The 25,084-nt window shown below is 47.3% G+C and overlaps 1 protein-coding gene across 4 annotated transcripts in view; it reads left to right on the plus strand.

Annotated features, from left to right (window-relative positions):
* Positions 1-25,084, plus strand: part of MYH11 (myosin heavy chain 11) — an 88,216-nt gene that overhangs the window by 22,164 nt on the left and 40,968 nt on the right. For 2 of the 4 annotated variants that reach the window (XM_035132126.3, XM_035132124.3), the window contains exons 5-14: positions 5,394-5,496; positions 6,744-6,764; positions 9,965-10,057; positions 11,129-11,192; positions 16,056-16,154; positions 17,186-17,329; positions 20,773-20,868; positions 21,737-21,855; positions 22,024-22,176; positions 24,011-24,184. In XM_035132126.3, coding sequence (XP_034988017.1) covers positions 5,394-5,496; positions 6,744-6,764; positions 9,965-10,057; positions 11,129-11,192; positions 16,056-16,154; positions 17,186-17,329; positions 20,773-20,868; positions 21,737-21,855; positions 22,024-22,176; positions 24,011-24,184 — 1,066 coding nt within the window. The remainder of the gene's footprint in view (positions 1-5,393; positions 5,497-6,743; positions 6,765-9,964; positions 10,058-11,128; positions 11,193-16,055; positions 16,155-17,185; positions 17,330-20,772; positions 20,869-21,736; positions 21,856-22,023; positions 22,177-24,010; positions 24,185-25,084) is intronic. The other 2 variants (XM_088656940.1, XM_035132125.3) reach the window with 1 other exon arrangement.

Raw genomic sequence — 25,084 nt, forward strand, 5'->3', positions numbered from 1 at the left:
AATTGGGAAAAATAAATACAGTAAATGGACAAAAGTACAGTGGTACCTCGGGTTACAGACGCTTCAGGTTACAGACGCTTCAGGTTACAGACTCCGCTAACCCAGAAATAGTACCTCGGATTAAGAACTTTGCTTCAGGATGAGAACAGAAATTGCGTGGCGGCAGCAGCGGCAGCAGGAGGCCCCATTAGCTAAAGTGGTATCTCAGGTTAAGAACAGTTTCAGGTTAAGAACAGACCTCCAGAACGAATTAAGTTCTTAACCCGAGGTACCACTGTACAAAGATTCACAGAATGTTTAGGGGTATGTGTACCCCTGCGTACCCCCCGAAAAGAAGCACTGAGTCTGGGTGTGCTTTTGGATAGGCCAGAGTACTGACTCACTCAGAGGGACAGTGGCCAACCTCTCTAGCAAGTGGCTACTTTGGGCTCACTTTGGTTAATTTACTTAGGAATGGAGGAAGTTGCTTTAGAGCAGGCTAGTTGTCCGTTGAGTCCAGTACTGCTGACTGATGGGCAGCAGATCTCCCCAGCTCTCCGGTAGCATCAACTTCTACCTGCCCTTTTCAATGCAGATGCCGAGGATCAAACCGGATATCTTTTTCATGCAAAGTCTGGGCACAGAACTGTAGCATTAATGATGCAATATTTAAATATTATTGGCAGCCCTTGGGTAGTGGTGGTGGTGATGGAGGAGGGGCTAACCGCATGGAGATTTTAAGATACCAGCCTCTTCCAGATTACCTGTTTGCTAAGCATTCACCTTGATTTGTTTGCTGGGAGGCTGGAGGGCGCTGTGCAAAGTAAGCCTCATTCCACACATTCTAGTGTAGGGGTCCCCAAACTAAGGCCCGGGGGCCGGATGCGGCCCAATCGCCTTCTAAATCCGGCCCGCGGACAGTCCGGGAATCAGCATGTTTTTACATGAGTAGAATGTGTCCTTTTATTTAAAATGCATCTCTGGGTTATTTGTGGGGCCTGCCTGGTGTTTTTATATGAGTAAAATGTGTCCTTTTATTTAAAATCCATCTCTGGGTTATTTGTGGGGCATAGGAATTTGTTCATATTATTTTTCAAAATATAGTCCGGCTCCCCACAAGGTCTGAGGGACAGTGGACCGGCCCCCTGCTGAAAAAGTTTGCTGACCCCTTCTAGTGCATTTTCTGCATCACTTTCCTTACTGCAAAAAGTCAGGGGAGGGGTTGGGAGGGAGTGGGAAATGTTGGCTTATCAACCATAATTATGCAATTTGAATAGGCCATTATGCGACTAACTGTCACTCGGAAATAGCAACGGTCTGTAAGCGCCCACATTTGACGCCCTTCCAAACTGCGTAGTCTGCGAGGTCAGACAGCCAAGACACCCCCCTCCCCCATGACACAGCAGAAAGGATTGACTATGGAGCCTCCATTTTTTAAAGGCAGTGTATATCTGAGCAGCAGTTGCTTGGCTGCCAATAATAATAATAATAATAATAATAATAATAATAATAATAATAATATATTTATACCCTGCCCATCTGGCTGGGTTCCCCCAGCCATTCTGAGTGGCTTCCAGCAGAATATTAAAATGCATGCTCTCATGCCAGGCTTATTGGTTTTGCTAGAAGTAGCCAGTTGTTGTCCACCCCCCCCCTTAAGAAACAGGATACTGGATTAGATGGGCCCTTGCAGGGGGGGGATCCAACAAGGGGATCCTTGCTGTGATGCGGCAGGGTAGGCAGTTCAGCCTGCCCAGCAGATTTCTGATTTCAAAACTGGGGAGTGGGGGGGAATAGGGTCTCCGGCAAACCATCCCTGTCCTCGGGCAAAGGAAATTAAGTGGAAGAGGAAGGATGGCTAAAGTATAATAAGTGAAGTTAATGTTTGTTAGTTTTTTTTAAAAGCATGCTTTTGGTCTTCCCAAAAGCAAGGATGTAAAGTAGATTTATGTGAAAGCCTTTTACGCAAATGTCTTCAAACTGGCATGTTTAGTCTGGAGCCGTTCCCAGAACACTTAATTTTTACCAATAAAACATGCACATATTTCAGCCTCGGGCCCCATGTGAAGCTGCAGGAAGACTTGAAACTGTGCGAGATCAGGGTTCATCATTCCGCCCAAAGAATCCATTTGAAGAAAGAGGCTGGGTCCTTAGGCAGAGTTTATCCTGCAGCAGAGCTTCAGAGGGGCTTGGACAGAGAGCTCACACGCCCCTCCCTTAAGAACACAGGAGCATTGCCTTGCCGGATCTGACCGATGGGCCTTCTGGCCTCATTACCAGCGACAGCCAGGCACCAGTTGGTAGTGGTGCCCCCTAGTTTGTCTTCTATTTCTTTGTGTTGATATGGCTTTGTTATTTTTGTAGAAGTCTGCTAAGTGGTATAATAAGCCTTTGGCTTGCCAGGTTTTTTATCTGGAGGTTTTGTGCTGCGTGGTGGAATAGTGGGTGGTGTGCCAGGGGAATTAGTGGGGATCGGGTCGGGGATAGTTTACCTACTTCTCCTTTCCACGCTTTAAGCATGGTCTGTGTGAACCTGTTTAGTGTTGTGGGGATTTTCCTTAGCTTGTCTGGGAGGAATGGGTATGCTGTAGCCAGGCACCAGTTAAGCAACACAGGTAAAGGTAAAGGTACCCCTGACCATTAGGTCCAGTCGCGGATGACTCGGGCGTTGTGCGCTCATCTCGCTCTATAGGCCGAGGGAGCCGGCGTTTGTCCGCAGACAGCTTCCGGGTCATGTGGCCAGCATGACTGAGCCGCTTCTGGCGAACCAGAGCAGCACACGGAAACGCTGTTTACCTGTCCGCCGGAGCGGTACCTATTTATCTACTTGCACTTGACGTGCTTTCGAACTGCTAGGTTGGCAGGAGCTGGGACTGAGCAACGGGAGCTCACCCCGTTGCAGGGATTCAAACTGCCAACCTTCTGACCGGCAAGCCCTAGGCTCAGTGGTTTAGACCACAGCGCCACCCTTTTAGTTAAGCAACATACTCACCCTATATTTAGAAGTCACAGCTTTCCTACTAGGGGCTGTAGTTTGCTACAGAACTACAATTCCCACAGTGGTTTAACAGTCAGCCCTCCTTCCTTGGGAGCTCTGGGAATTGTAGCTCCGTGAAGTTGTCTCCTGAGAACTCTCAGCCCCCTTAACAAACTGCTCTTAAAGCAGTCTCGTAGCACTTTGAACGGTCGTGGCTTCCCACCCTAGGAAGAAACAGCGTCTAGTCTTCTTAAGGCATGGTGCCAACGCAAAGCACCCTCCCGCCTTCCTCCTCTCGGGTGCGTGGGGGGGGGGCTGTCGCATGGACATTTATCTGTGGGCTGGCGTTTGAGAAGAGCCGCCTCCTAATTAGGAAAAGGAACTGAGCAGAGCAAAGTTGGTGGAACAGCTCCAAGATCAAAGGAACCTCAGGCAGATCCACTCTTAACTCCTCTGCAAATGTCCTTCCTTAATAATAATAATAATAATAATAATAATAATAAGAATAATACATCAATTCTCTCCCTGCCACCCTACACCTCAAGGACTTGCTTCCTTGATGTGTTTTTGTCTTCACTTCAGGAATACAAGAGGGTGTTTAGGAGGCAAATTAACTGGGGACCGTTATCTCGGATGCAACCATCTTGTCCCTGCTTTTAGTTACTTTTACGACAGGAACGGGGAACTTTTTTCCAGCCTGAGGGCCACGTCCCCTTCTGGGAAAGTTTCTGGGGGGCCACATGGCAATGGTGGGCGGGGTCAGAGGCAGGAGCAAGGAGAGCAACAGATGTAAATGTTGCCTTTGTACAGTTGGCTACTTTCTATACACTCCGCCCCTCGGTCCTCCGTCCAGGCAAGCAAGAGACATTTTCAGAGTTCAAGGGCACATTCCAGTCAGGCAAAAACCTTCAAGGAAGGTGCAAAGCAGGGCCGGTGAAGGGTATCTAGCCCTAGGGAGAGAATCAAGGGCCAGACAGGGACTGAGGGCCAGGTTGGAGATAATGTGAAATAATATTTGTAAGTTTAAAGCCCAAACACCCAGCTATGGATATTCCCAAACCCCTGGACAACATCCCAGACAAATGAGTAAGTTTTAAGGCTTGTTTATGCACTCCTGCGATAGCCATCTATCTCTTTGTGCTGTTTCCACATCCTTCCTCCAATATTTCTTTTTAAAGATGTGCATTCAAGACTGAAGGAACTTGGAATCAAGGCAAAAAGCTCTCCAGCCCTTAGGACTCCTGACTCCTCTCAGTTTAATATTGGATAAGTGGCAAGCAGTATGGAAGCCCATGTGGAATAATGGTTAGAGTGCTAAACTAGGTCCTGGGAGAAAAGGAGTTCAAATCCCTGCTTAGCCACAAAGTCCACTGGGTGACTTTGGGGCAGCTGCTGTCTCTCAGTCTAGCCCACCTCGCAGGGTTGTTGAGAGGATAAAATGGAGAGCAGCAAAAGTGTTGCTTGGGCTCCTTAGACAAAAGGTGGAGGGAAATGCAACACTCAGCTCTCACCTGTGGCTCCTAGAGGCTGTCAGCGGGCGACAGCAGCCACAATCCCAGGAAACGGCTTCGACTGGCCGGCTGAACCAGGTGAGAGTAGCCGATGGGTCTCAAACCCTCAATGAGTTAGGGACCTCCCCTGCATGCAAAGACAGACTCTGGCAGAGTGAGCGAACGAGACCAAGAGTGGGTCCAATGGTCAAGAAGGCAGTTTCTGCACAAGGGCCTGAGGTCCCACACACATGTTGCAAGGGACCTGGAACGATTTGTTGCTAGGTCTCACAGTTTGGTGTGCATGGTGTCGCATGAGTTCTCAGAGGCAGAGCAGAAAGGCAATAGGTCCATTGCTGTGCAAATTTGTGGAGTATATTGTAGGAAGTTTAATCTAGTATTTCTCCGGAGGCCAACAGAGGTCAGAATGAATGGACTTTGTCTTGGCTGGGTCCCTCCCTCCCTCCCTCTCCCCTAGTGGAAGCAGAATAACACTCAGCTTGTGGCGCTGTGGTCTAAACCACTGAGCCTCTTGTGCTTGCCGATCAGAAGGTCGGCGGTTTGAATCGCTGTGATGCGGTGAGCTCCTGTTGCTCTATCCCAGCTCCAGCCAACCTAGCAGTTCAAAAGCACGCCAGTGCGAGTAGATAAATAGGTACCACCGTGGCGGGAAGGTAAATGGTGTTTCCGTGCGCTCTGGCTTCCGTCACAGTGTTCCATTGCACCAGAAGCAGTTTAGTCCTGCTGGCCACATGACCCGGAAAGCTGTCTGTGGACAAACACCAGCTCCCTCGGCCTGAAAGTGAGATGAGCGTCGCAACCCCATAGTCGCCTTTGACTGGACTTAACCACCCTGGGGTCCTTTCCCTTTTCCCTTTCCCTGATTGCTAAGTGGTGGGAGAGAAAAGCAATGCTATCTTCCCCCTCTCTTCTCCTTTCCTCCTTAGAGGGGAATCTGGTGCTGGCAAAACGGAAAACACTAAGAAAGTCATTCAGTACCTGGCTGTCGTGGCCTCCTCTCACAAGGGCAAGAAGGACACCAGCATCACGGTAAGCATTTTCTGGAGCCCCCTCTTCTATCTCGACAAACAAAAAACAACGCAGATGTCTCCTAGGGGAGCACAGGGATAGTCTTTAGCGAACGATGGTACCTGGACCAGGCCGGCCGCTTTGCAGCTCAGGCCGTTTTCTCCATCCCTTTCGTTGCCAAGTTGCTGACATATTACTGAGAGGACGCAGTTATGTCACAACCCCTGTGTGTTTATGGGAAAAGGGCTCTTTGTTTGACATCCCCTCCTTAAACACAGGCAGAAGAGCGCATAGCTTTCCATATGTGGCTCCTCCTCTGGGGAGTTGCTGATGCTGGGCAAATCTAGAAGTCCACTCCCCATCTTTAAAGCCTATGGGTGAGACTGGGCTGGATCCTTTCCTTACCTCAGGCCTGCGGGGGAACCTGTGTGCTCTCCGGATGATGCAGGATTCCATCTCCCATCATCCCCCAGCCAATATGGTCAATGGTCAGGGGAGATGGGAGTTGGAGTTAGGGATGGGGTAGAAATTCAATTCAGCTTGCATTTTAACGTGGACCTGCCCAATCTTCACTTTCCGAAACAAGATGCGAACCAGACGCCTTCCGAAATCCGCACTTCCCCAAATTTTTGCAGTGCAGCTCTCTAGCCAACTCCTGTGTGCAGCAATGCATTCTATAAACGTGCAATATATGCCTATATTAGTGACAGTAAGATCCCAGCATACATTGTATTTGGCAGAAGTGGTTTTTTTGTTTTTTTAAAATGCACCTGTTAGAAGAAATCCACACTCATTTTCTGATGAATTTTCATGAGGGCTTAAAAGTGGCAGATTGATATGGGAAAGTGGAGAACTCAATTTAAGACTAACCCATCACCTCTCTCTCCCCCCCCCCAAGCAAAACATTTATTTGTTTGGATTTAGGTCATATCTAAACCTACCAGTGCAGATCCACAGGTTGGTCCTTCTGCCTTGGTTTTCCTTGAGGATGGCTTGACAGCCATCTGTCAGGAATGCTTTGATGGTGTTTCCTGCTTGGCAGGGGGTTGGACTGGATGGCCCTTGTGGTCTCTTCCAACTCTATGATTATATGATCCTAGGTGTGTTGTGTGTCTATTTGCATGTATAATATACATGCATACATACATATAAGCATCTGCCGCCGTGGATTGTGAATTCAAGTGGAAACACCTTTTTTAAAAAAATTAAAAAAAAGTACTTTGGGAATGATACTGACAACTGTTTTATGCCGTGTTATCTGACTGCAGCAAGGTCCATCTTTTGCTTACGTGAGTAACCTGGATTATTTGGTGTGTGTGTGTGTGTGTATATATATATATACAAAGGCACAGAGTGTAGATCTGCATGGTGTTGTTGCACTCCACCTTCTAGAAGAAATCACCCAATGGTTCGATGTGACTGGATCCCTACTATCACATGGCCCAGGGCAACGATAGCACCCAGTGTTCCTGTGTATGTTCTCCCAATTCCCTAATCTCAAATGCACCACTGACGGAGTCAGCGGTCCAGATTTCAGCATGTCTTGCTCCCAGAAAAAGTGTGCTTGGGATCACGGTCTTCATGAGAACTGAGGCCACCAGAGTTGCTTCTCCCAGTAGCACTGCTCCATTTCGCACACTGGAATAATTTCCTCTTTCCAACGCATCTCGGAAGAGCAAACTTGTGGCGTTTCGAGAGGAAGTAGCCCCGAGCAGTGATGCACTTCCAAACTGGACCGCCTTTGAAAGAGTGCCTTACTCTCCCTAAGGATCACAGTGTGGTGTAGCTGGTTGACATCATCCCGGTCTTCTTGCACGCTGCTTGTTTTTTGACATTGCTTGCTGCCTGCCCTGTGCTACACACCTGCAACAAACCTCCTTATGCATGCCTTCAGAGTGGCCAGGTTATAACCATCGCCATGCAAAAGAATTAAGCTTTAAACTTTGGGGATTTATTTAATACAGACTTGGCAGTTTTGCAGCAGCGATAGGCACCAGTTATGCAGGAAAGGGTAGCTGAGTGAGACATGGCAGAGATCTATAGCTTGCGTACAAACCATACATTTAAGGCGCATTTGAAGCGCATTCCCTCTCCTGCAAAAGAACCCTGAGAATGGGAGTCTCTTAAGGGTTCTGGCAATGGAAGCTCTTTGCACCATCAGCAAACTACAGTTCCCTGAATTCTTTTTGGGGGGCGTGTGCGTGCTTTAAATGTATGGTGTGGACACAGCTCTAGTTCCAAGGTTTCAGAGGCCTTTTCTCCCCTTTTTTTTTTGTAGATATGTTGATTGATGCTTCCATAAAGCACCCCCCCCCAAAGGACAATGGAAATCTTACGTGTAGGGCTCCTTGTCCATCAGTAATTTTGAAAGTTCAGTTCTGGTTTCAAAAAGGATCCAGTATTCCTTCAGCTCTTGGCAGAGAATGACTTGAATAAAACTCCAGAAGCGAAGTGCCAATTGAACAGCTGTTACGCACAGCATAGCTTGGCAGCTAAGTCTACAGATGTTGCTAGTCCCTCTGTCCACTCCTCCCCAAACAACTGGCTTAGTGATGAAGAAATGAAACGTAGTTATTCTCCCATATTGACAGCTTGAAAGGAAAAAAGGAAACCGTTCTCTTACAGTTCACAGAAGTTTTTTTGCTATCTAGTCACCTGGAGCTGATTCATAATCATCACAGGTGATCAGTGGAGGAGACCGTTTAGAAGCCCAAAGCAAAGGATTCCTCTTGTGGAAAGATATTCGTCTCCGATATTCCACCTTCCTCTTTCTTTGACCTAAATCCGTTTACTGGCCTGTTGTCATTGCTTTTGAAATGTGCTTAATTAGTTAGTGTCTGCCTAGATGCATTGCATAGCTTGCTTGTGTGTGTGTGTGTGTGTGTTCATCATCATCATCCGTGTGTAACTGCATGCATGCATTTGCACAGGGTGGGGTGGGGAATCTGGATATGAAAAAACCTCAAAATAATGCATTGTCATATTCAACCTTTTCAAAAAGCCCTGCATTTAACATGATTAATAGATGTGGCGTAATCTGCTTTGTGCTGCATTACCTTACAGATTTTTATTCTTTATTTTTTGGGCATTTCTTTCCCTTGCCTAATTTGCAGCGTTTTCCCCTTGCTGAGTAAACGCTTCAACGCTCTAGGTCCGGGGTTTGAGGGGGGGAGGGAGGAGTTCTTAGCAGGTAGTTCCATAAAAATCACCACCAGCCTTTGATGGAGCAGTGGACGCACAGTGAAAAGAGATGCGTTGCCCTCTGTTGCGGCCATCCGAAGAAATGATTTCATTTGCTGCAACCGGCTGCCTTGTCCGTCCAAAGGACGGTCGATGGACAGCACCGGGCTAAACAAGCGGCAGGAAGAAACAGAGAGCTCAACATTTACAGTGGGCCGCTTCAGGCTTCTCATTTCCATCCCTTGCAGAGATAATCTCTAAAAATGCATGTAGACTGGAATGTGCAAAGCACGGGTGATGGGACACTTGTGGGGCCCCAAATGTTCTTGGACTCCCAACTCCCATCAGCCTCAATAGCCAGCAATGTGGGGAGTTCCAATGTGATACAACACAGGCAGAACACGAAGGCACAGAAATAACCAAAGTCTTACTGTATTAATAGGAAATAAGGTAAACGCAAAGTACAGGCGATACACGGTGGATCAGCAACAACGCGACAGACAGGTTGCTGGCGTTTAAGACCTGTTTCGCCCAATATTGGGCTTCTTCAGTGGTATCTTCTTTAGTGAAAGTACAGTTTCTTATTTAGGCTTAGGCCACAGTGTTTTCTTGTTAATTTTGCAAATTCAACATATTGTATTCTTTATATTCTTAGTTAGAGGAGAATGTTATATTATATTCTAACTAAGAATATAAAGAATACAATATGTTGAATTTGCAAAATTAACAAGAAAACACTGTGGCCTAAGCCTAAATAAGAAACTGTACTTTCACTAAAGAAGATACCACTGAAGAAGCCCAATATTGGGCGAAACAGGTCTTAAACGCCAGCAACCTGTCTGTCGCGTTGTTGCTGATCCACCGTGTATCGCCTGTACTTTGCGTTTACCTTATTTCCTATTAATACAGTAAGACTTTGGTTATTTCTGTGCCTTCGTGTTCTACCTGTGTTGTATCACATTGGAACTCTGCACGTTTTGGCAGCATTGGCCCATTGTTTCGGTTCAGCAATGTGTGGAGGGCTAGACTGGTTTAAAATACCCAGTGCTGCGGTTCCCACCCTCTTACGCTGTGTGCATTGTAGTAGAATCCAGATTGCGGTGCCCATAGCAAAAGAAAGCCCTGCCCAGCGTGCATTACAATATACATACATTTTTTTAAAAAAACACAGAGATTATTTATCTGCAGGGGAGGGAATCAAGGCTGGACCTGCCTTGGCCGAAGCCTCTGTATGCATCTTGCGTGTGACTGTTTACGGCAGAGAGACTTGTCCGCTTCCTGGGGATAATGGCGTTTGAATCCGTTTTAGGGTGAGCTGGAAAAACAGCTGCTGCAGGCAAACCCCATCCTCGAAGCTTTTGGGAATGCCAAAACCGTGAAAAATGACAACTCTTCCCGATTCGTAAGTTGAAAGTGGTATAATACTGCTTTAAATGTATAATACGGTGGGACCTTATTATGAGCTATGGGGTGCCAACAGGATTTTCTGGGCCCAGTGCATTCATTTGCCTCTGGGGAATTAAGCTAAAAGGTGGCTGGATCTTAATGGCACCATGCATTTTTAAAGAATACCCATTGTCACATACCATCCAATGAAAAGAGGGATGTCCTAAGGGAGGGACGCAGGTGACGCTGTGGGTTAAACCACAGAGCCTAGGGCTTGCTGATCAGAAGGTTGGCGGTTCGAATCCCTGCAACGGGGTGAGCTCCCGTTGCTCAATCTCAGCTCCTGCCAACCTAGCAGTTTGAAAGCACGTCAAAGTGCAAGTAGATAAATAGGTACCGCTCCAAGCGGGAAGGTAAACGGCATTTCCATGTGCTGTTCTGGTTCACCAGAAGCGGCTTTGTCATGCTGGCCACATGACCTGGAAGCTGTACGGCCAATAACGCGAGATGAGCACTGCAACCCCAGAGTCGGTCACGACTGGACCTAATTTTCAGGAGTCCCTTTACCTTTCAGGAAAAGCTGGACATTCCTGTCTCAATTCAGAAATCGGGATGGCTTCTGTAAATCTGGGACAGCCTCTGGAAAATAGGCAGAATTGGAGCAGGAGATCCCTGCTTGAATTCAGAAAACAACTGCAACCACAATTCTCATCAGCCACGGGAGGGGTTCCCAGTGTGCCCCCCCCTCAGTGCAATGCTCCCCCTTAAGGTCTTCCTTTGGTACCCACGAAACCAGTGGGCCCCCTTCACTACCCTCTTGGTCACGAGGTGGTGAGAGTTTCCCATTTCTCGCCTGGGAAGTACATAGAGCTGGAGGAGGAAGTCGGGAGAGTGACGCTTTTTCCCGCTTCCTCTTTCAGCTCTATGCTCTTTTCGAGGCTCAGTTCCACTGGATCCAACTTTGCGCAGAATCCCTTCCAACTAACCCCTTCCCAATTCCATTCTGGTTAAGTTAGACTGGGGAAGCCTGTAATTCTCACGATGTGCTAGCAAAGTATCAAAAGCTGTCTTCTCTTATCACCGACAGGGCAAATTCATCCGCATCAACTTTGACGTAACTGGCTACATCGTGGGAGCAAACATAGAAACCTGTATCCTTTTTTTGGCACGTGGGATGGAACTTGGAGCAGTACGAGAAAGTAGTACTCGGAGCTCAGAGTTGGGCCTGAGAAAGGCGAACGGTTCCAAGGCCGCGTGGCGAGAGGAGGCAGGAGGCTGATGTGGGTGTCTCTGTTTTGGGCTGTTCTCGGAAGCTTTGCTGCCTTCGTTTGTTCGTGGTGCAGATCTTGAATGGCTGCTGCTTGGGTTTGTGCGTAGCTTTGGGCAGAGCGAGAATTAGCTAGGTTCTCATTAAAGTGTGAATTGAAACACCTAATTTCTTCCTCATCCCAAGATCAGGAAGAAGGAGGCACTGCAGAAGCAGCAGATTTATAGGCCCAGGTGTTGGACCCAGCATGGTTCCTCAGGTCAGCTGCTTCCAGAGGAGTGGGGAGAGCAGCAATAGCAGTAGTTCCTTCTGGCCACCCAGAGTGGGGGCACTAAGCCACAGGAGAGAATAGGCTAGGACAGGAGTTAGCAAACTTTTTCAGCAGGGGGCCCATCCACTGTCCCTCAGACCTTGTGGGGGGCTGGACTATATTTTTTTGGGGGGGGGAATGATGCAAGAGCACCACGAGCCCCGATGGCTGCTTACCTGTATCTTGCGAGTGGCAGGGGCTGGCGGCGGCGGAGGGACAATGAGTGGCGTGCGAAAGGGCTCCAGAGAGGGGCTGCTTAAAATGGCGGCCGCTTGAGCGCTGCTGCTGCTGGCACCAACAAAGCCCACCCCCCTTCCTCCTCTAGGCAGGGCGGGGAGAAGCCAGGAGGAGGGAGGGAGGAGGCGCCGTGTAAGGGATAAGTCCATGTGCTGCTGGCTGAGAGCCAGCAGACAGCAAAAAACATCAAGAGTAGGAATGGAATCAAGAGAGTCTCAAGAGAGAAAGGAAGATGGCTGCATGATCAGCCCTTTTATGGGGTCTCCCAGGGTCACGCCCATCTACCTGGTCACACGGAGGGGGAGGATGCTCCAGACCAGGTGTGACAGGAAGTCCTCCTGGCTGGAGTAATATCCCCGTGTGTCCACTCTGGGCAAACAAGAAATGTTGTATTTGACTGCTGCAGTAGTGTTACATCCCACAGAGACTACAGTACAAAAAGGTAAGGGTCACATCCACATTTGCCTCTGGCCATGCCCGCCACCGACATGCGCCCCCTGGAACATTCCTCATGATGCGATGTGGCCCTCAGGCCGTAAAAGGTTTCCGACCTCTGCCTCGCAGGGACTTTCAATGTTCCTGTTTCGGGAGGCCCTGGAGCGCAGCAGCGCCAGCCTGCGTTTTGCAGGATGTCCCAACCTTTCAAACCGAATAATAATAAAAATATTTATTCCTTATACCTCACCCATCTGGCTGGGTTCCCCCAGCTTCCAACAGGAGATTAAAAATATATTAAAACATCAGTCATTAAAAAAAAAACTTCCCTAAACAGGGCTGCCTTCAGATGTCATCTAAACGTCAGATAGTTGTCTGGCAGATGTTTTTCTCTTTGACAACTGATGGGAGGGCGTTTCACAGGGCGGGCGTCACCACCGAGAAGGCCCTCTGCCTGGTTCCCTGTAGCTTTGCTTCTCGCAGTGAGGGAACCGCCAGAAGGCCCTCGGCACTGGACCTAAGTGTCCGGGCAGAGCGATGGAGGTGGAGGCGCTCCTTCAGGTATACTGGGCCGAGGCCGTTTAGGGCTTTGAATTGGCTTGGAAATGTACTGGGAGCCAATGTAGGTCTTTCAGGACCTGCGTTATGTGGTCTCGACGGTTGCTCCCAGTCACCAAGCTGAAATGTCAACATTTCCAGTAAGAATTTGCTTTTCGTGCAGGAGTGGCTGCCAGCAGCTTTTTCCCTTGGGGCGGTGTTTGTGCAAAAGGGCTTTGTTTAGACAGAGAAACAAACAAATGAGCAGATTGATCCCCGTAGTCATCCTCTGCGTAAATATCGAAAGCAAATGAGTGAAGTCGTTGGCAAAGCCGAAACCTCTGTAGAGCTGGAGAAGGCGCAGGAAAGGAGCATCTCCCTTATACAAGAAGGCTTAAATATCTGCAGGGGGAAGAGGGAAGAAAAGGAGGAACATCAGGGAGAAACTCATTAACTTCATTAGCAACTGAAGCGAAGCAAAAAGCCAGAAGCGGGACCAACATCTCACCTGCGGAACTCATTGCTACAAGATGTTGCCATAGACCAGGGAACCTGAGGGCTGCATTCTGTCACAGGGAAACTTATGGGTGCTGGGCATGTCCAGAGACAAATGTAGGAGGTCAGTGGATGAGACGCCAGCCATGTAAAAACCAGATAAGCTCACCCCCACCCTCTCCGTCCACGATCCTGGCAAGAAAGAGGCACAACCCTGCAAGGCAAAAGTGTTTCAGGAGGGTGTGGAGCAGAGTTGATGAGGGATATGGCTTTGGTAAAGTTCCCAGAAAGTGGTCTTGCTCAATCCATGCAGGATATGTGTTCGGAAGAGGAGGGGTAATGTCACAGGGGAAAGGCTCCCTCTTCCCATATGGATGGTCCTGTGTTCAGCCCCTGGGACATTCAGTTAAAATAAATTCAAGTTGGCACGAATGGGAAATCTCTCTCTCTGGCTTAGATTCTGAAAGATGCTGCTATAATTTATATTACTAGCTGGCTCTGCCACACGTTGCTATGGGTTATTTGTGTGATTTCCCCTACCCAGTGCCGATCATCCTTGTGATTCCCCCACTCTTCCCCTCACCCCCCCGGCTTATCCCTGTGATTCCCCCCTCATCCCTGTGAATCCCCCAACTTTGTCCTGATCCATGACCTATTATGCCCCCTCTTCCTCCCCCCCCCCCGGTTATCCCTGTGACCCATTCATTTTGCACACAATCATTCCCCCAATGTGTGTGTTCTGTAAAATTTTGCCCTATTCCAACCCTGACTCTCTTACCCACATGTGTTATGTGAAATAACATTTATTCTACCCAAAGGCATGGCCCTGTAAAAGGCCCATTTTCAGTTGATTCTATGCTGCGGCCTATTCGGGGCCCCCATCCCCCACCCAGGCAGGCCCCTAAATCCACTCAGCCTAGTCTGCAAAGTCGAGGCGAGATACTGTGGAGAGGGCAGGTTTCATCCCTATGTCTCCCCCCCCCCTGTTCTGACCCATTACCTATCCCTGCCCTCTATTTGGCCCCACATCCCCCCCAGGCAGGCCCCTACCTCCACTTGGCAATGTTGGGCTTTGTTGCTGCAAAAGGCCTGTTTTCAGTTGGTTGTGCCTTGTTGCTGCAAAAGGCCTGTTTTCGGTTGGTTACTGTGGAATTTTGTGATGTCATCTGGTGGCGCGGCTTTGGAGGCAGCAGTGGGCAATCTGCCTTTCTATTGGATGCTGCTGGAGTCTTCAGAGCTTCTGCTGATGATGTCTAATTTGGGCGCCACATTTTTGTGTGTTCAATCATTATTTTAGGTATGAAAGGTTTGCTTTTTGGGGAAAAAAATTATGCCAGATCCCTCACTGATGAGCATGGAACATTGTGGCCAAATTTGTTACATTACAGTTCAGCAGTTACGGAGAAAGGCTGTGACCTCTGCGCACGCAATGCCTACATTTTTATATATATAGATAGAGCATTTATAGAGCTCCCACATACAACCCATTAATACAGTCCTTGCCCACAGTCTAGACCAGGGTTTCCCAAACTTGGGTCCCCAACTGTTTTTGGACTACAGTTCCCATCATCCCTGACCACTGGTCCTGCTGCCCAGGGATGATGGGAGTTGTAGTCCCCAAACAGCTGGAGACCCAAGTTTGGGGAAACCCTGGTCTAAATAAACATGACACACAAGGAAAAGGGTCGGGGAGGAAATAGGAGGTGGAGAAATCAAACTCAGGCAGCAATTCTTAAAGCAGTTGTTCTTATAATGACACAGCTGTCACGGTTCAGGGACTGGGAGGTGCCAGGTGGAGATTGGCTTTTTTGGGGAAAGTGATGGAGTGAGTCTTCTGCTTCCTATCTCTCCCACTGAGATGGTCTGATGGAATGGCTGCCCCCAGTTGACAGTTGGGGGGAGAGGAGGCCAGATGCAGCTAACCTACCATGGTGCTCTTTATTAAAACAACTTAGTACATAACAGTAACTTATATCCCAGCTTTCCACTACAGTGGTACCTTGGTTCCTCAAATGCCTTGGTACTCAAATAACTTGGAACCCGAACACTGCAAACCCAGAAGTAAGTGTTCCGGTTTGCGAACTTTTTTTCGGAAGCCGAACATGCTCCATTTTGAGTGCCACACTTCCGGTTTGAGTGTTACGCTGAGGTCTGTCTGTTTTTATTTATTTATTTTGCGTTTTTATTTTTGCGGCTCTTTTGTTTTGTTTATGTGACTGTGGGGTACCCAGTTCAGCAGCTACTGATTGATTGATTGTGTGACTGCAGTACATTGTTTATTGCTTTCATTTTATGGGTCCCTGGTCTCATTAAAATTCATGTTAAATTGCTGTTTTAAGGGTTCTTTTCAAAATTCTGGAACAGATTAGTCCATTTTGCATTATTTTCTATGGGAAAGCGCGCCATGGTTTTGGAATGCTTTGGTTTTGGAACGGACTTCCGGAACGGATTAAGTTTGAGAACCAAGGTTACCACTGTATTAAATTAGCACTTAAGGTGGATATCTGATGACAACAACAACAATAACAAAGCAATTGTGCACAATTAAAATCATTTAGAACCTATGCAAGAGATACTACGGTAAGTAGTGAAAACATCAGAGCCAATCATTAAAATCATTTAGAACCTATGCAAGAGATACTACGGTAAGTAGTGAAAACATCAGAGCCAATATTTAAAAGCACCCAAAGTTTCGCTTTCTTTCTTTCTTTCTTTCTTAACATTTGCCGACAGATTTGTTGGAAAAGTCCCGGGCTATCCGGCAAGCCCGAGATGAAAGGACCTTCCACATATTTTATTATCTGCTTGCTGGAGCCACGGAACATATGAAGAGTAAGGCCCTGGCAGTGACAGCTTCTGTTTTGAACCGTCGGGGAGCAAGGCAGGGGCTGTAGTTTGGTGGTAGAACTTCTCCTTTCCATGCAGAACTTCCCAGTGGCATCCATAAGCAAGACGGGGGGAAATTCCCTGCCTGAACCCCTGGGGAGCCTCTGCCAGTCAGTGCAGAAAATACTGAGCTGGGTGGAAGATTGCTTCTGACTTAGTGCAGGCAACGACTGATTAACGCACATCCAATTGACGTGAAACTGCACATACGCGCATCACGGCAACCCAGAAGTGGCCGGGAAAGGGGGCAGGGCAAGGGCATAATGGGGGCAGGGCGGGCTTTGGGGTGGGGGCTACCTGGTTGGGATAGGTTGGGCTACAGGGTGAATGTTAAAGGTAAAGGGACCCCTGACCATTAGGTCTAGTCGCGGACGACACTGCGGTTGTGGTGCTCATCTCGCTTTACTGGCAGAGGGAGCCGGCATACAGCTTCCGGGTCATGTGGCCAGCATGACTAAGCTGCTTCTGGCAAACCAGAGCAGTGCACGGAAACGCTGTTTACCTTCCCGCCGGAGCGATACCTATTTATCTAATTGCACTTCGTGCTTTCGAACTGCTAGGTTGGCAGGAGCTGGGACCGAGCAACGGGAGCTCACTCTGTTGTGGGAGCTCACCCCGTTGCGGGGATTCAAACCGCCGACCTGATCAGCAAGCCCTAGGCTTAGTGGTTTAACCCACGGCGCCACCTGCCACCCAGGGTAAACGTTACAGGAGCATATATAGGGCCGAAGGGACCATGTTCAGTTCACTCATTTCAATGGCTCTGAGCAGGACTAAGTTGGCTACAGCCCTTCCTTTCTGAATCTACTTCATGGGCTGTCTTTTGAGGTTATAACCCACACAAAGCCACTTGCAGTAGGACAAGGAGGACATAAATTACATTAAAGCACACATAATTTGTTATAAGAGGTATAAAAACCTGCAGTTTTCTTTTATAGCACTGGCTCGTCTCAATTCTGCTACTGTTCACTCTCTAGATGACCTGCTGCTCGAAGGCTTCAACAACTACACTTTCCTGTCTAATGGCTACGTGCCCATTCCCTCTCAGCAAGACGATGAGATGTTCCAGGAGACCCTGGAAGCTATGGGTATTATGGGCTTCAATGAGGAAGAGCAAGTTGGTAAGGGAAAACGCAAAAAGCAAATGTGCTTTATCCATTTCTTTTCTTTTCTTTCTGTATCCCGAAAACAACAACAATCTGTCACCCAGTGCAGGATTTAAGTGAGTGCTGATGGATGTTTAAAACTATCCTGATTTAGTCTGGTGAACTGCATCTCCTTTTTTTTTTGGTCTTGTATTTCATAGGAATAGTGGCATTTGGATCCAGGTTTTGCATGAAGGTATTTGAAAAGCGTCTTCTAGCAAAGCTGGTATTGAGAGTGGTCCAGTTATATGCATTGAGCTTCCAGGCTTAAATTAGCTTTGATGTAAGATTAGTTTCAGATACCTTGAAGCAAAATTGAAGAGAAAGGATTGTGAATTTCCAACGTTAGGTTTGTAGTATTTATTTTTACTTTCTCAAGCTTCCTCCGCACTTCTTCAACGCCTGAGAGTGTTTCTTTTAGCAACAGTTCTAGTAACTCAGGCATCCCCAAACTTCGGCCCTCCAGATGTTTTGGACTACAATTCCCACCATCCCTGACCACTGGTCCTCTTAGCTAGGGATCATGGGAGTTGTAGGCCAAAACATCTGGAGGGCCGCAGTTTGGGGATGCCTGTAATAACTGTTGGGGGGATTTTTGTTCACCAGAATTATGCTTGCAATTTACTGCCTTCTCTATTATGACCATGTCCTTGTTTTCACCTGTGAAATGTTGGATGGTTTGTGGGTAGTGGGGTATTGCATGGTGTGTGCAATATGGGAGATTATTTTGTTAATGGAGGCCTACACTGGGGTGGGGAGGAACCACCAACCCATAGCTGGGCTGGGTCTGCAACTAGATTCTACGGGGCCTCTGGGTTTCTTCTTCCTGATTATCAGCTATTTATAAGGAAGGGAAAAGGGCATAGATGTTGTGTGAGCATAAACATGCTCCTTGCAAAAGCTGAAAAAGTTTTAAGTACTGTAGTGATTTTAAAGACTTCTCCTGAAGCGGTGCTACTAGTCAGCCTAGACCAGTCTTCGTCCTTTTCAGATATGGGACCCAGCTTTAACCCAGATTTGGAAATCAGCTTCTCTATATGTTACCATCTATTCGCTTGGTGATAGTGCCGCTGTCACAACCCAGCTCATATCAGTTGAAGGTTGAGGACCAAGGACATAGTGCCTTTCAGACATTCATAGAATCATAGAGTTGGAAGAGACCACGAGGGCCATCCAGTCCAACCCCCTGCCAAGCAGGAAACACCATCAAAGCATTCTTGACATATGGCTGTCAAGCCTCTGCTTAAACATTGTTGAACTACAGCTCCCGCGAGCATGACCAAAGGCCGGGAGGGGGCGGGGATAGGACTTGTGGTCCATTACCATTGGGAGGGCACCAGGTTGGCTATATCTGGCACAGAAAATTCTGGGTTAGATCAGGGATGGGAAGTACGTGGCTCTCAAGATGTTATCAGGCACCAACTCCCATCATCCCTGTCCATCAACGACACTGGCTGGGGTTGATGGGAGCTGAAGGTCAACAATATCTGGAGCAGTGTCATAGCATGGGTTGCCAGCACCCGGGGCCATGTGGGAGGGAAACGGACAGAGTACGCATGTGCATTCAACTGCTTAATGGCGCCTGCATCACCCAAGAGATCGCAGCCACAGAAGTAAGAAAGTAAGAGTTGTTCCGTTGTCTGGAGAGGTCATTTCCTGGTTTGCATGGAGAAGCCATTTTCAATGGAGCACGCAGCTGTATTGAGGCAGCACCGGGCATTGAAATTTTGTGCCCTGGGCAACCGCCCCTTCTCCCCCATGCTACGCCACTGGTCTAGACCAGTGTTTCCCAACCATGGGTCTCCAACTGTTTTTGCACTACAACTCCCATCATCCCTAGCTAGCAAGACCAGAGGTCAGGGATGATGGGAATTGTAGTCTGAAAACAGCTGAAGACCCAAGGTTGGGAAACACTGGTCTAGACAACTACCCCATTCCCTATCCCTGCGCTAGATGAACTGATGCCCTGACCTGTTATAAGGCAGCTTCAAATGTCTAGAACTCAGAAACTGTTTTCATTACCACTCAGTCACATCAGAAACTTATGATCTGCATCTGCGCTTTAGATTGCAAACGAGAAACAAATTCGATTGCCATTGATTTCTCGTCTACCGCTGATCATTTGCACAGCTCTGGCCGGTAACTTGTGCCGAATGAATGAGTTTTTTGAACTTAGGACGCTGCCACAGAACATGTCGGATTGTTGATCTATCTAACTTGGTACTGTCTACACAGACTGGCAGCAGCTCTGCCAGGTTTGGGACCTCTCCCAGCCCTACCTGGATCATGTACGATCACCATCAAGAATGAATTAGAATTGTTGTTTTTTAAAGGCAGTGTTTCTGCAGATTCAATGCCGTTGGTAACTTTTTCAGCACAGAGCAGTAGCTGGAAACCTGGGCTCTGAATGTTTGAGATGCAGCGAGGGAAAGATAAACTTTTAAAGCATTCCTGTGACAGGACTCTGCACAAACTCAGCAGAAGGGATTTGAACTTCAGCCAGGAAGAACCAGACAGATGACCATTTAAAGCTAGGATTTAGGGGTCCTCCTAGCACTGACGTCCAAGCAGAGAGCTGCAAGGAGATCGGGACATGGAAGTTTCGGATTGGGATTTATTTTTTTATTTTTGTAAATAAAGAGAAGTGGCAGCTGTGTTGGAAATGTTTCATGACTGGAAGAAGAGGACACATCAGTCAGATGAATTGTTTGCCGTGGTTGTTTTCCAAATGCTCCTCTTTTCTTTAAGGGTCTCTGACTGCATTTGGTGTCTAAGGGAAGAGGGTGTCTGTAGTTTTTCAGTCTGGTGACACCTACTGGCCCAGAAATTTTACTGCTGCCTGCGGTATCCTCCAGACAGACTTTAAAGTGTGTGTAACCGGTCTTGAGATAAAAGATGCAAGAGTAAACAACTCAGAAATAAATTGTGGGCGGGGAAAACTCTGGGTAAGCTCAACAAATTTGGGGGTTGTCTAAAAAAAGTTCAACAACTTTTGGTTTTTACTTTTTGAAATGTAGCAACCCTAACATAAACTAATTTTACGTGTAAACATATTATTAGTATTATTATTATTTATTCAGTTTATACACCACCCTTTATCCAAAGATCCCAGGGTGGTGTACAACACTATGAACATCATCTACGCAGTATAATAATAAAAACATAATGCACAGCATTTAACAGGCCATAGGGTTGTAACCTGGACTTCTGAGTATGAGAGATGTACCAAATTGGCTCTCCCTCATCTTTGGGACTTGGAAGCTTAGGGATTCATCCTGGGTACAAAATGTAAAACGGACCTTTCCATCAGACTGTGGTGGGGCTAAAACTCTTTTCTGAGCCCCCTTGTTGACTGAGCGGAGTATGAATCTGTATGTATGTTCAAGCTTCTTAAAGATCTCTCCTTTACACCCGCACAGCGATGCTGAGAGTTGTCTCATCCGTTCTCCAGCTTGGTAATATCGTCTTCAAGAAAGAGAGGAACACAGACCAAGCTTCAATGCCAGACAACACAGGTATGACAGAGAACGGTGCAGGATTCAGATTTCTGCCCTCTTTGTGAGTTCCCCCCACTGCAGAAATGGACCATGTATAGCTTACTACAGGCATCCCCAACCTTCGGCCCTCCAGATGTTTTGGACTACAATTCCCATCATCCCTGACCACTGGTCCTGTTAGCTAGGAATCATGGGAGTTGTAGGCCAAAACATCTGGAGGGCCGAAGGTTGGGGATGCCTGGCTTACTAGCAGTCATGCACACATGGCCATTATCCAACAGCAGAATATTGTATATCAATATACAATATCCAACAGCAGAAACTTATATATCAATATTCAGCAGTAGCTGCTCATGGAAAATGAAACTCTGCCTTTCTGATGGAGCTTCTGACATCTCTTACTTGCGACTCAAACAGGGGGGAAGATGCTCTATGAAATGGTGCACAAATTAGTCAGTTTTGGTTTCTCCACATTTCCCACTTCTCCCCCAGTCTTAAATTCCTTTCTCCACATTTCTGCAGCGGTTTTGGTGTGGGGTTCTGTTTTTAAGGGACCCTCCTGAAAATTCACCAGCATTTGGGTGAGAACTTTCCCTAATAAACACATTTTTGTATGGACTTTTGACCGACCTACACATTTTCACAAACAGGTTTTCCAAATATAATGCATCTTGGTATGTTGTTTTCACCAATATCTTCATTTTTTTGTACATGTTGGTTGGAGGGACTGCATTCCAAAATTCAGGGGACAGTGGATTTTGAAGGATACTCATTTTTTCATCCCCATGTTGGTTCGAAAACTGCAAATTAGGTTGAAATGCAACCAAAATTGAATTTCTCCATGATCCCTAGTATAAAACGACATTTCAAATCTCTTCTATTCCAGCTGCACAAAAAGTGTGCCACCTTATGGGTATTAATGTGACAGATTTCACCCGGGCAATACTCACCCCAAGAATCAAGGTTGGCCGAGATGTTGTTCAGAAAGCTCAGACCAAGGAACAGGTAATGGCCTTCTTTCCCTTGTTTCCTCAGTTCTGGTCATGGTCTTCAAAAGATTCGACAACCAGACAATGGGAATTTCCCCCAGACACCAATGATTGCCATGCAATAAAAGCTGGCTGTGGTTCCTTCGTTGATTTTGGTCTTGCTCCCGTTTAACTTTTTCAACAGGCTGATTTTGCAATAGAGGCCTTAGCCAAAGCAACGTATGAACGCCTCTTCCTTTGGATTCTGAGCCGGGTGAACAAAGCGCTGGACAAGACCAAGAGACAAGGAGCATCCTTCCTGGGAATCCTCGACATTGCTGGGTTTGAGATTTTTGAGGTATGCCCCCATTATTCAGCCCAAGGTAACTGGAGCAGCTGACCTTACATATAAGCTAAACAAGCTATAGCTTAGGCCTCACTCTCTTGGGGGCCCCAAAAAAATTTAAAGGGAAAAAACAACTGGGTATACGTTTCCCAAATATAAGGTAAAAAACAAATGCTGTATTTTTCGCCCCATAAGACGCACTCGATCATAAGACGCACTTAGTTTTCTGAGGAGGAAAGGGGGAAAGCCCTGTTTTTTAAAGGATCAGCTCAAAGTTGTTGAGTTTACTTTGCAAAGGGAAAAAATCCTGTTCAACTCACAGTTCTGCAGCTTCTGATAATCCAATCAGCCAGTCACATGTTGCTGGGGAAACAAACAGCCTCCCTCTGCAGAACATTCAACAATGGAGGCCTGGGCAAGGGGGCGGGGTGGAAGGGAGCTAGCTTCCCTTATCTCCCTCCCAGATCTCTTGCAATCAGCTGCTGAGCTGCTTCCCCTTTCCCTCTTATTAGCCTTTAGCTCTTTTTTTTATATATATATAAAAGCACGATCTGCCTTTCGCCCCTGGGCAATTCGGCTCCAGGGACCACGCATTCGCTCCATAAGCCACACAGACATTTCTCCTTACTTTTTACGAGGGAAAAAGTGTGTCTTATGGAGCGAAAAATGCGGTAAAATAAAACCGACATACAGTGACAGTGTTTTTTTGTTTTTTTGTTTAATAAATCTTTATTAATTTCGCATACAAACATATATACATAAATAAATAAATAAATAACAAATCATACAAAACAAAAACAATACAATAAAAAACAAATGAAATAAAAAATAACATGAAATATACGACATATTACAATCGACTAAAAAAGGACAGCTGGACATATAGAGGGCCCCGTTACCTTCAGTTGCTTAGGGTCTCATCAAACCTAAATCCGGTCCTGTCCGTGGTCCAAGGCATTTTGCTGCCTGAGGTGAAGGGCATGGTGGATTGTCCCCAGTTCCCTGTACAGAAGCCAACTGTACTGGAGTTGAATCTTGTTCGATGCTGGTCCAATGGGGCATCATCCTCTGGAGTAGGTGGTGGTGGTGGTGGGCTTCACTCAGAGGGGGCAGGCAGACCGTTCGACACACACCGCTCTGCCCTCCAACACTTCACTGCCGTCCCCCAGCAACCCTGAGGCACGCACCTCACTCCGCCTAATGATAGGGCTGGTCCCTTCCATACCGTTTGTAGGTTTATAAGCTTGTTGGTTTTATAAACTTTATGAACTTGTAGGTAGACCCCCGGTGGCGCAGGGCACCATGGCGCTGGCCCGCCAGGAGGGCGCCGCGAGCTGCGCCCACCCGCTGGCCGGCCGGTCCGCCGGTCTGACGCGCAGCTGCGCCCATGGCAACCATGCTGTGCCTGCCCGCCCGCCGCGCCTATGGCAGCCACGCTGGGAAACGGGGCAGGGGGGGCGCCGGAGGGATCTGTCGCTCCACGGCACCAGCGGCGCTTAAGACGGCCCTGCCGTTTACCTTCCCGCTGTAGCGGTACCTATTTATCTACTTGTACTTTGACGTGCTTTCAAACTGCTAGGTTGGCAGGAGCAGGGACTGAGCAACGGGAGCTCACCCCATCTCGGGGATTCGAACCGCCAACCTTCTGATCGGCAAGCCATAGGCTCAGTGGTTTAACCCACAGCGCCACCCGGGTCCCTCTTATTAAGGTTAAAAAAATCAACCTTTAAATTTTTTTAAACCTTAAAGCCCCAATTAAATCTTACCTTGATTTAAGGAGATTAACCCTATATATGGCCGCTGCTTCACCCCTGCTTTCTCTCTCTCACCCCCCTGCTTCCCGCAGGTCAATTCTTTTGAGCAGCTGTGCATCAATTACACCAACGAAAAGCTCCAGCAGCTCTTCAACCACACAATGTTCATCCTTGAGCAAGAAGAGTACCAGAGGGAGGGCATCGAGTGGAACTTCATTGATTTTGGACTGGACCTGCAGCCCTGCATTGAGCTGATCGAAAGACCAGTAAGATTGCTTTGTCTAAACATCTGGTTGGCCAGTCACCCATTACAACCACCTTCAGAATTTCTTAAAGTCTGGTCAGGCTTCTGGTCAGGTCTAAATTAAATTAAGCAATTCATTAAATTTAAACTATTGCATCAAGTGTGACTTGCTAAATTTCTCAGTATTAAATTCTGATTTCTTATTTTTAACACACACACACAAAATGTATATAGTTTCCTTCAAGGTGCTTAAGGTGGGATACAAGGTTCTTCCCCTCTCCCCATTTTGTCCTCACAACAGCCCTTTGAGGTAGCTTGGGCTAAGGAATAGTGCTGCTCTCCAGGCACTATTCCACCCCTCTAACCACTACACCACACTGACACCTTAGCATTGTATCACAGAGGATTGGCTACCCCAGGTATAATCCATCAATTGATCAATGGAAGCATTTGGCAACCAGAGGCTAATTTTAATCAGTTATGGCAAATTTTCCAGAGTCATTTGTTTGGCAGGGATGAGAACAGAATGTTGGACTAGATGGGCCTTTCGCCTGACCCACGAGGGCTGCTCTTAATTTCCTACATTAATTTTTATCTCTGTGGCCATGAATTAACAGAACACGAGTTTAAAGAGCAGCACAGGGCTGTTTGCAAAAGGACTTTTTAACAGCCCTGTGCTGCTCTTTGAACCTCTAAAACTGGAGTTTCTAGGCCCACTGTGGGCCCGTTTGAAAGCCCTTTTGCAAACAACCCCATGCTGCTCTTTAACCATCCTAAAACCAGCTGGTTTAGGAGGTTCAAAGAGCAGTGCAGGACTGTGCAAAAGGGCTTTCAAACAGCCCTGTGTTGCACTTTGAGGTCTCAACAATCGGGGCTTCGAAGCACAGCATCACCTGATATCATTAATGATAGATGGCCACCC

The sequence above is a fragment of the Zootoca vivipara genome, chromosome 13 (genome assembly GCF_965207765.1).
Source record: "Zootoca vivipara chromosome 13, rZooViv2.hap1.1, whole genome shotgun sequence".
Taxonomy (NCBI): domain Eukaryota; kingdom Metazoa; phylum Chordata; class Lepidosauria; order Squamata; family Lacertidae; genus Zootoca; species Zootoca vivipara.